The 11,578-nt window shown below is 32.7% G+C and overlaps 1 protein-coding gene across 1 annotated transcript; it reads right to left on the reverse strand.

Annotated features, from left to right (window-relative positions):
* Positions 1-453: 453 nt before the first annotated feature.
* On the reverse strand, positions 454-11,305 carry LOC133179758 (uncharacterized). Its single transcript, XM_061314451.1, has 6 exons — positions 11,242-11,305; positions 10,853-11,086; positions 7,161-7,418; positions 6,865-7,002; positions 2,273-2,404; positions 454-494 (listed from the first exon to the last, which is right to left on the reverse strand). Exons 1-6 carry the CDS (start codon positions 11,303-11,305, stop codon positions 454-456), a joined length of 867 nt encoding a protein of 288 aa, XP_061170435.1.
* Positions 11,306-11,578: the final 273 nt, after the last annotated feature.

Here is an 11,578-nt window from a genome sequence, read left to right on the forward strand (position 1 = left end):
TGTGTAACATATGGTATGTGCTACCATACGTTACACGTACGTTGCACAATTAGCTGTGAATAAAGGTTATTTTATTGAATTTTATTTAATAGCAATCTTAGAGTTGTTTCAGTTACTCATATATACTAAACAGACTGGACCTGTTTAGAACATACGAGATTTAGCACAAAAAGTGATACAAGGCATTGATTTCTACACTCTAGTATAAGAAAATGAAGTTTTTGAAGTAAAGATAATAAAGGAAACCAATCATTAGATTTTAACTTGTATCAATTTTAATTTTTTTTATTTTTGTATCGAGTATTCATACAGTATGGAGCAATTCTTACAAACATCTTCTGCGACTGGCTTCACGACCTGAACAATTAACAAGGAACAGTTTGATCGAAATTCTCTATGTTGTACATAGGAAATAAATTAATTATCCTGGTTCAATTAAGGGTGTACTAGGATTCACCCCAGCAGGTATTCACACCGGACATCGGCCTCAGGGTCTATAAAATACAACATCTCCGTACACAATTGATTGAATCTGGATAACTAGTTACATCTACCTTGACAAAAAGGCTTTTTCCAGTGCAATTTGCAACCAGAAAGACACGATCCGTTTTTCTTGTCACAAAATCCTTCAAGGCAATTTCCACACGAGGTACTACAATTCTGGTCATAGTAACCATAAGCACATTCTATAATTGCCGTTTGTTTCTTTCTTATTCATTTTTTTTAATTCCAGATGTACTACTTCTTAAAATAAAAGCTATTTCCTTTCTTTTTAATATGTATTACGTTCTTAAAGCTAGAAATATATAATAGAAATCTTTTGTAAATACATCTACAAAAATATTGCTCATAGCTCAATATGATGCTAAACATCTTCCTTGACACACGGGTTCCTTCCAATTCAGTTTGCAACCAGATGGACAGCTTCCGTTTTTCTTGTCACAAAGTCCCTCAAGACATTTTCCACACTGGGTACTGCAATTCTGGTCATAGTAACCATCAGCACATTCTTAATCAATGGAATAAACTTGTTCAAAATGCCAGTTTGTGTTGTATTGTAAAGAACATATTTATTTGTTTTCTGTTTACGGTAGCTCAATTGAGAAATATTGGTTCACATGGTCTTAAACCAGAGACTTGTCTACACGTCTAGCAATATGACTTAAACCCGAGATGTAAGATTAACTTTATCCTTAACTTGTTTCTGGGGATAAGGTAGGCTTTCGATATTCTCACTACGTCAGGTGGGCGACATTAAATGTGATATTTAAGTTAATGTTTAGAAGTTTATATTTTATATGATATCGTTTAAATAACGTTCAAAACAATTTTGAGTGCAACAGTAGTATGAAATAGACAAAAAAAAAACTACAAGCAATAAATATTTTAAGCAGGGCATAAAACACGAACCCCTGGAAATTACAGAACTGGGATTAAGTGCCTAGGAGCAGTAAATCTACCTTGTAGACAAGTCACATCGGCAGTGAGCCCTACGAATCGATCAGATAGACAGAACTACGTTTCCGTATCAAAATTAAGTATCAAAACACAGGCCTAACAATTAGTATGAAATAGTCAGTCATAATAGGACACAAAGATAGGTTGTATTTTCCAAATAGTCCTTATAACGACCAAAGAATATAATATAAGCAACCTACATATAATAATTGCTTTAAAAAAGCAGCACAAATAAACATGGGTATCACAACATTGCATTTTGCCTAAAAGAAATCAAGGTTTGGACAGCCCTCATTCTTTTATTGTAGATAAAATGAAAACAGCCACTTAAATGCAATCGTTTCCCAAGGAGAAGCAGATGAGGACGACGAGTACTACAAATGTGATTTCGACCGGTCGCATTTGCTTAGTGGTAGGGCGCTCCCTTCATGATCAGGAGGTACCGTTTCGAATTATTTTCCCGTGCGTCAAACCTGAGACGTTTACATATAGAGCGACTGTTCTTTTGGTGTTAACTCGGAACGCAGGGCCATTGAGCATTGGGGGTTCTTATTGGGCCATGGGACCTTGGTTTTTAAAATCTCATCCGAAACAGCCGTGACTCTCAGTTCTTATGCCTTGTGCTTGGAAAAGAAAGTCACAATCTTTGTTTACGTCTTACGTTTGACGCAGCATGGCAATTCGAGCTCTGGCATCCCATTTACGAAGCAAATTCCTGACCACTAGCCTACCTTGACTTGTTTCAGTATTACATAAATATCTGAAAAGAAAAAAATATGAGTGCCTTCATGTTTAGAGTAAATTAAACCTTTACAAAGATTCCCTATCCAGTTTTCTTTGCAGCCAGTCGAACAACTTCCGGTTTCTTTATCACACTGAGTGTCATCTTTACAATGCCCACATTGTTCACATATTCCATCGACAGCATGAGTTCCATCATCACAAACTTGTAATATTATAAATATAATATTTATAAATATTGTATATATTTTTAGGGGGATGTGACTATTTAATGGAGTGGAGAAGGTGAAAACAAACAAGGGAGTAGGTTATAATTCAAAAAATAATAATAATAGACGGACCATCTATGATAATGATAACAGATTCAGAAAAAAAACTTAAATTTAATGTGCTTTCATTGCAAATATTTTCCTTCGATGAATTTATTGAAAATAAAATATGTTCAAATCGGTAAGAAGTTAAAACGGGGTCAGAGATCATTGTATGACCAAATCATAGGTCGCAATGTTTATTCGTCACAATAGAACTGGATTAGGAACTTCCAACTCGACACAGATGAAATAATGTGAACACAACGAACATTTTTTAATCTCATCAATTTAGTTGACAAAACTAGTCTTGAACAGGGCATAAAGATAGACCCGTAGAAATACAAGAGGCGGGATCAGGTGCTTAGGAGGTGTGACATCCCCTGTAACACCCACCCTTAGCCCTATGTATTGATCACGTAAACTGAGAACTCCGCAGTTAAATAAAGTACAAAAGCAGTAGCCTAGGAAAAGTTTTGAAATATGTCAGACAAATACGACCCAATGATAGACTGCATTTACAAATAAGGTCATTAAAACGACCGTAGAAGTTTCGAAAAGCTGGCGTTTAATATGGTTGCCTTAAATCCTCGTGATATCAACTCATCTGTCAATAGCTTGCCTCGTTTAAAACAATGATCTTACTGCTCAGGGCAAACTAAAAATTTGATATATGTATATTTTTTTTCATTCACTAGAAGTCCATATAATATTCCTCCGAGATGAAGAATAGTCTTAATAAAAGCAGTAAAATGCTACTACTAACTTTTAAATCGAAATGCTTTTTTATGATTTGTAATTCTCGCATGAAAAATACAGCTTTAGACTTTCAAATATTAAGGACACATAAAATATTAAGCGTATCCTTCATTTAACATTTGCTATCACTTTAATATCAACATATCATAGATTTTGATTGTAATATCAACGTCAATGTCATTTTTTAAAGTAGACAACGGGACTTTTGTGTAATATATCTCGTCGAATATTCGTCTCAAATGTAAATATAAGTAATAAATAACAATGTTAAAAAGTGCACTAGGAAATGTTTGTTTGTTTTGCTTTTTTAACATCCCTTCGAGAATTTGGACCCACGCGGTTATGTTAAGGCTTCATTCAGATATACTGACTTGCCTATACAAGATAACGTCAGGGTAAACTATATGACATGATTTTTAAAGATAATGATTTCTTAAATATTTATATTTCAGGATTTATTGTAAGCCCTTTACATAAAGAACAAGGTGCGGTTTCAATATAAATCTTGCCCTGTGTTTTTCTTAAAAATAAAAGTGATGTAAAAAAAATAAAACTCATGCTTTTTGAATTATTGAAATTCCATGCAGAAAGATCATACAAATCTTTTTTCTCACATGACCTTCCAAATGCTAATTGTGACGTCATAAACTTGTGCATTTTCCCGTATTTTCTTAAAAAGTTGCAGAAGACACCAATTTTCAATGGAATTTTCTTTCAGATAATATTGTCCACAGACATCGCCCACAAAGATTTTGAGATATGTGATTTTTCAAAGAATTTACACAACATATCTAAAGATTAACGTGGGCAACGGCTTTGGACACTATTTTCTTGAGGAAAATAACCCTTGAAATTGGTCATTTTGAGGCTTTGTCTGTTTAAAATAGAGAAATGCATCAAATTAATTACGTCATATATCCAGAATGGTACTCCATCATGCTATATTCGTTCCTAATTTATTACAGTTATATACTCAACTAATATTTAAGCCAGTTTCAAAACTTTTTGAAAACATTAAATTTTTAGGGCACAATAAAGCTAAGACCATACTTTTTTCTTTAAACATTCAAAACATAATATAAACTAAACAATGACGTTTCTGCATGGTATAAAAAACAAAGTATTTTTGTAACGGGATTAAAATACCAAACAAATAACGCCAAAGCTTTTGATAAATATTGGCCGAGTGAAAATAAAACAAGTCGATTATTCATATTAAACATATGAAATGGGAGTTTACAGATAGATAGTTAAAGTACCCAATTGACATATTGGCGATGATTTTTTTTGTGTGATAAAAAATATCTTCTTTATCAGGATGGCAATATTTTTAGTACTTTACTAATATCGGACAAATTTAATTATGGTTATTAATTACATATTGAGGACGATAAGATTTTCTATTTAGACTTGTCACGTGATGTGACAGTCACGTGATTTTAGCACATATACTTGCATTATTGAGGTCATTGATAAATTTCTGTAATGCAAGGGCATAACCAAGTTAATATTCAAAGTTTTATAAATATTTTGAACAACCATTGTAGTTTGTAAAAAAGTGCTGTGATCCTATACAGATTAAAATATTTCATTGTTAAAATTATAGTTCTATGCCTGAATGCCAGATTTTTTGCTGGTCAACTGCATTTAATGTAGAAATTTTTAATTCATTTTCCAGATTTAACCATGATCACAACACATCTCCATTAGATTAATATATCTAGAGTTTATATGTGAAAGCTTACTATGATCCATTGTGTGAGTACCCTTGCACTAGAACAATTTATTAAAACCCTTACAATACCATCCAATGTGCATATGGTACCTGCATGCAAATATACAAGTTATATTAGTTAACTAGGAAATGTACGGAAAATACATGACATTGCATCCAGGTTAATGGCCTCCTTAATATCTGCAAATAATATTTTATTTAATTATATTTTTTTGTTGTGAAAATATTACGGAATCCGCCTCTCGCTGCATACAAACTGCGTCAAGTTTAACGAAATGTCATATCAACAGATGCATTGGAATCAGTGACTTGTTTAAACCTTGCTATGTTGGACATAACTAACTACAAAACAGCATGTTATAGTAAGTTATAATATAGTTTAATTCTTTTGTACAATTAAAAATCGCAAATCATTTCATTTTGTTGTACTTTAAAGAATTGTTAGATTTTGTGTGATGTCATAGTTAACATTTCCGGTATAAATTGGCCCCGCCTCCTTTTTGTAGCCTTAACTCTGCTGTGTAATTGATATACATTGAATGTCACGTGTGGTTCATTAAGAATTAATGTTTAAGAATGAGGTTTGTTGATTAATTTTCATCATTTCTTCTTATAATAAAGACGAACAGTGTTTTGGAATCCCGATCACCTTTTTTTTAGGTCGTCCACAGCAACATAGATGTAAAAGTTCAACACTACGCCGAATACTTTGAAACTTGAGTACAAGTTGTAAAAATTTTGGTAAGATGTCTTGCGAAAATTTGGAATCATTATTTCTGTGACAGGAATGTAGGATTCTAGCAGCACTTTTCATTACCCAGAGACGTTTTACATTATAATTCTAACAAACAGAAATGAATTATCCCCGGGGTAATGTTGAAATTTTCACTTCTCGTTCGGGCATTTTTTTCTATTTATAGACGTCAATTGATGACGTCGTAGTGGAGTGCTTCTTTTGGTCTGAGAATCGTTGACGTCTATACAATGGAAAATGATAGTAAAACTTTTGTCCGTAGCTTTTCTGATTTATCAGTATTACATTTGACCAAAAAGGTGTGAATATTCCGAATAACGATCTGAGTGCTGCCTTAATATACCTGCACATGTTGAGACGCCAGTCAACTCTTGGCGGTGGATGTCTACAAATTAAGATGTGAACTCGACACTTACGGCTTTTGAACAACGCAAGCAGTTACTGCGACACTGGACCTCGATTTATATGGTCTCATACAAAGGAACGGTCTCCGTGTAATACAGAGGATCCGAACCCGCGACGTAATGATTAACTTCTTTCTTTGCGACTCAAGAGGAAACGTTCTAACCGCAGTGCCATGTGGTGGCTACTGGGAAACGAACTTGGTCAAATCTACTGAGAAGACCTTTAGGTTTCATTTGAATTGGTCATGTGACCAAGTTCATTTTCCAGTGATTCTTTTTAATTTTTTTTTAAATGAATATTTTTGCAGATTAACTTTTTTCCCATTCTCTAACAAGGATTCCAGTACAAATAGACCCTTATTTTTATACCTTTAAAATTACACACCAATATCATTGACTGAATCTTAGTACATTTTCTAATTAATCTCCAAGGGGTTCTGTTACCAGTGAAAAAATAAACATGAAAGCATGACACAAATAAAGATCAAATAAACTTGTTTTTTTCTTTTTGAGAGCAAGCTTTTTTAACCTTATACTTTTAAACTGGATTGCAAGGGTGCAGAGCTTAATTAGTCATCCTCATATATACGATATACTCTGACGCAACATATTTTGAGAGTCGGAAAACTGAAATTTTAATTTCATATTTCATTCGAAGGAAGTAGCATTTTATATTTTTCTTTAAATAATCTAAAAAGAACTTACCGATACAATCTAAGGACATGGCACTTGGATCAGAACAGCCATAAATACATGATCCGTTAAAAGCATCACAATGTCTGTCCTTACACTTAACACTGCATGCATTAGTACACCCAAAGTGATATCTATTTTGCTCACAACCTAAAATATACGTAGAAGATAACAAAAGTCCTATTAGAGTCTACTTTTCCTATGATGAAATTAACATAAAAAATTTTAAATAATACTGAATTTTCTCAATTGTTCTTATATCTTACCAAAACTGATTGGAGAAAAAATAATGTTTTAAGTTAAAATACCCATTACTCGCACTTCGCATATTTCAACTGAGGTCCGTGTTACTTCTGCACCTGAACAGCTTGACTTAAACCCAGCAAGTCTTTCGTTAAAGAAGGCTACTCCCTGAGCTAATTTATTAACAGTTATGTTCTGGAGAGACGTCGGACATCCTGACATAGGATTGTGATGGTATACAAGACTCCCCGTGTTTCCAGTGGGAGGAACATACAATTCGTCCTCGTAAGTATATATGTAGAAACCTGTTGCCCGACTTGTCGCTTTAAAAGAGATGCATTATTATTATACGTGCCAGTCTACATTCAAATATAATTTTGTAAAAAATGTCGATTCTTTGAGAGTTGATATTTGATAATCTCTGTTTACTCTTCAATGTGAATCATGCGTGGATCTAGATTGTATTTTCTCACAAATTTGTAAAGAATAAGTTAAAAATATAGCTGATGTAATAATGACTATGATTTAAATTTTAGATGTCCTGTATCAATCATTTTACAATATTTCCATTTCTATTTGTTTTCTCTGTGAAAACTCTTTGAAAGTTAGGAGAGTTGATTTCTTGATCATTCTAACGAAATGCAAATTTCGCCAAGCGAAAGGTCAGGAGCTAAGAAGGCCTAATATGCATGTAATTCTTGTGCGGCTGTCATTTTGTCTGACTCTAAGGAGGCCTAATATGCATGTAATTCTCGAGCGGTTGTCTTTGTGTTTGACGTCAGTGGGCGGGGACTATTGAAATTGTCATGCCAGGCCTCGTGTAATTTAAATCTATTAGTCTAGATTTTTAAAATCTAAATTTACAATTTTATTTCACAATGAAATGGAATTATAAGGAATCACTGTCTAGTTAGTAGAGTATGCCAAGGACATCAACGATAGTTGGAAACGTGGGATAATTTATGCATAACGGGCTTTCCCATTATGCAAATTATCCCACGTTTCCAACTACCGTTGATGATCTGGCATACTCTAATAACTAGACAGTGATTCCTTAATTAAGAACTCTAGTAGAAGTAGAATCGAAATCTGGTAAAACATTTCTTTATTTATAAAATAAATTGTGACTCGAGATCTTTTCGTCATTGTCGAAATGATAAGAAACATGAGATATTAGTAAATTGTCGTTGAGATATAAGTTTGAAAACTTGTGCAAGTAAGTAAGCTTTTTTTCCCCATTAGAGTATCATAATCTTTATAAATATCAATTGACACGGGACTTACCAAGTGTCAATTGACAAAAAAAATAAATAAATAAAGAGGAAAGCCGGTAACAATGAGCACGAATTATGAATCTTTTTTTCCCTCAAGTCTTCAAATCTGTCTGAATATTTTTCCGCAGGTGTGTTAAGGAAACATTCAGATATTCTGACTTGACTAAATCAGTGATACAATATGACGTCATAGTAGGCGAGATGACGTCAATTTTTTCTTAATATTGGTATTTAAAGATGTAATTAAACTCTTGAAAATGAATAGAAACATGCAAATATAAACAAAAATAGAATTATTTCATTTTGTTATGCTGTATCTGTCACTTGGATTAAAAACTCCAACAAATGACGTCATAACTGTTCAACAAATAACTTGAGAATTGATTATTATGTGTAACGAGAATTTTGTTGTAAAAAGGTACGTAAAAGGGGTTTAGAAGCAAATATAATGAATATTGTGTGTGATTCATACAGATTTCAAGTTAATTAAACAGGTATGCTGATTTCTTTTTATCGATTTTATCTTCTATTGAAGACATTCAGCTATATACGCATTCCAGTAGGCCTCTCTTCTGTCATAGTTTGTATCTCGGGTCATACGTATATAATACAAAACATCGGGTAACGTTCCATGCGAATGCGTGGAATAATTATTTTCCCGACCGGACAGTAAGTAGCACTTTTTTAAGCATACGAGACGTTTTTCAGCTATATTATTTACTCAAAGAAATTATAAAACCCCGAGGTAGTGTTCTTCTATTTACTTTTTCATTAAGGAATATTTATTTTCTATTATTTCTTTAAAGGCACAAGGCAATTCAATAGGTTACACGTGACTGTCTAATAAATCCCAAAAATATAGACCATTATTAAAAATAATGGACTGTATTAAATAACTTATAGGTCGGGACAAGTAAGTTTTTGTTTTTCTGCATCCTTCAGTAGCCTTGACCAAAAGTTGAGAAATATTTGATAAATGTCCACTTCACTTCAAAATTCATTATTTTGACAATCCTTAGCTAAAACTCCAAAATATCACTGGGGAATGACTTCTATATTATCAAAAGATTGCTAATTATATATGGATTTATGGTTTGCTTCAGATATGTGCCCTCTCCCTCTGAAGAAGACATGCTTTCGACATATACATTCTCAAGAATATCATGCCTTATTTATTCAGTTATAAGAAATAGCACTTACCTGTAACTGTTTACAAAGTTAACTATAACAATGACTGATTTTTTTAAAATTAAATTCTTTATTTTCTTTCTTTTTTCTTTTTTTTTTTTTTTTTATTATTATCTTTTTTTTTTTTTTTTTTTTTTTTTTTTTTTTTTTGAGTAAACAAATTTTACCCGAGACAGTCTAATTAGTACACAATGCTAACTTAATACAATGGATAAAAACTCTTCTAAGAGAGAACATAATTAACAAAATAGAGGTATTTTTTTAAGTGAGTTATAGACCTCAGACTGTCTAACGGTCCTCCTAAATTCTTTCTTCTCACAGAATGGACAGTTTTTGGCCTATATCCTTTCTTTAAATCAAGATCATAAGGCAAAAGAGTCGAATATTGCTTTAGTTCCGATTACAACTATGCTGCAGTAAATAAAAGTCTCCTGCATAAACAAAGGTTCAGAGACTGATCATAATGTTAAATATCACGCAATTTATTATGGACAATATTCTATGGATTTTTGCAAAAAAGTCTTTTTTTCCATTGTCATCTAAAATGTCCTTTAGTATTTGACCATTTTCACAGAGCCTTATCCTGTATTACCCAGAAACTTTAAAATTCGAAAAGAAGAAACATTGCTACTGCATTATTTTTTTTCTGTTTAACTTCAAATAAACAGAAAATAAATTACTCAGCACACCGTCCTTTTTAGATATACATGTACTTGCAATATTGAGTTTCATATATGTTTCCCTAATACTAACGGTATATCTGCTTAAAAGACGATTTCCCCTCAGGTTACTGGTATATATATAACATTCATCGTTCTAGAAATTGTTTTATCCATTTAACCTTTGCCAGTCATTAGTAAAGATCTACATTGAATCTCCAGTCTTCCGAAAGTATGCATTCTTATCATAACTAAATACCAATATCTCCAAAGTGCACTTAATTAAGCTGTGTAAGATATCACAGATAACTAAAAAAAAGGTATGACGTCATGCTCAAAAGAACGTGTTTGTTTGTAGTACACAGCACTACTGCTAGACGAAAATACGTGAATTACGTATTACATATCAATCTAAATTCCTACGAAAATTTGGTATAGGAATCTTACATTTATTGATTTTACGCTAAGGTATGTCATTTAGCTTTTTAGTATGATTTTGCTATTTTTCAATTCTACTTTATCAGTAATGAATAGTTTGTTGCTGTTGTTTGGTGTTTTTCTTTTTTAAAGATTTAAAACAACGTGCATATACACAAAAAGAACAACAGATAAGGGAAAAAAACTAGGAATACTTACTTCCTGATCGCAGATAGATTTCCAAATATGCTATATTAAATTTTCTGTTTAACCAGACCTTCCACCAAACCGATTTATAATTTCTATTGTAGTCAGCAATAGCACATGTTGGAAGGTGGTCCTGTTTTGTATTACCATCTACCGCTTTGTCAGCTGTCCAGCTGCTGTCATGAGGAGCAACATTCCAAGAGGCATTTCCCTGCAGTGTCTGATCAGGTGTATGCGCCAGGTTAACTGTAATTTGATTTCTCTTGCAATGTATAATCAATAGTCTATTATTACGCTATCTGACAATTGATGTCAAAGAAAAAGTGCCAAAACATTTCGAGATTTGACAAACAGCATCTCTCTACTATTGTATTAGCGACAATAGAGAGTGAAAGACTTACCAAATCCTGAGGTCCTTTGTACAGAGTGTATAAGAATGTTTACTACAATTGCTTCCAACCACATATCTGTATATTCTGAATAGAACGTTTGGTGTTATTTATCTTCCTTGTTGACTGTCTGTAAGTTACGAGGCACACAGCAGAAGCTACGCATATCTATGTAACTATGTTATAAACAGGCGGACTTAGCTCTTTCAAGATATTTAAGACTTCCATTTGAAAAGATTTTTTTTTTTATTTGTTTGAAAAGGGAAAATACGATCACATTTTCATTTCGTGAAACCATTTCAAGTGAAGTCACTGTCATAAGATCAAGTATTAAGAAATTTACGGTAGA

This window comes from Saccostrea echinata, unplaced genomic scaffold, assembly GCF_033153115.1.
Source record: "Saccostrea echinata isolate AGI-Se365-2 ecotype Australia unplaced genomic scaffold, CSIRO_AGI_Sech_v1 ptg000005l, whole genome shotgun sequence".
Lineage (NCBI taxonomy): Eukaryota > Metazoa > Mollusca > Bivalvia > Ostreida > Ostreidae > Saccostrea > Saccostrea echinata.

Coding starts and splice junctions, on each gene's coding strand:
- LOC133179758 (XM_061314451.1), bottom strand. CDS start 11,305: ATGTGGTTGGAAGCAATTGTAGTAAACATTCTTATACACTCTGTACAA. Junction 7,419..10,852: donor AATCTATCTGCGATCAGGAA/GTAAGTATTCCT, acceptor TCTCTTTTAAAG/CGACAAGTCGGGCAACAGGT. Junction 495..2,272: donor AAACTGGATAGGGAATCTTT/GTAAAGGTTTAA, acceptor TGTATTTTATAG/ACCCTGAGGCCGATGTCCGG.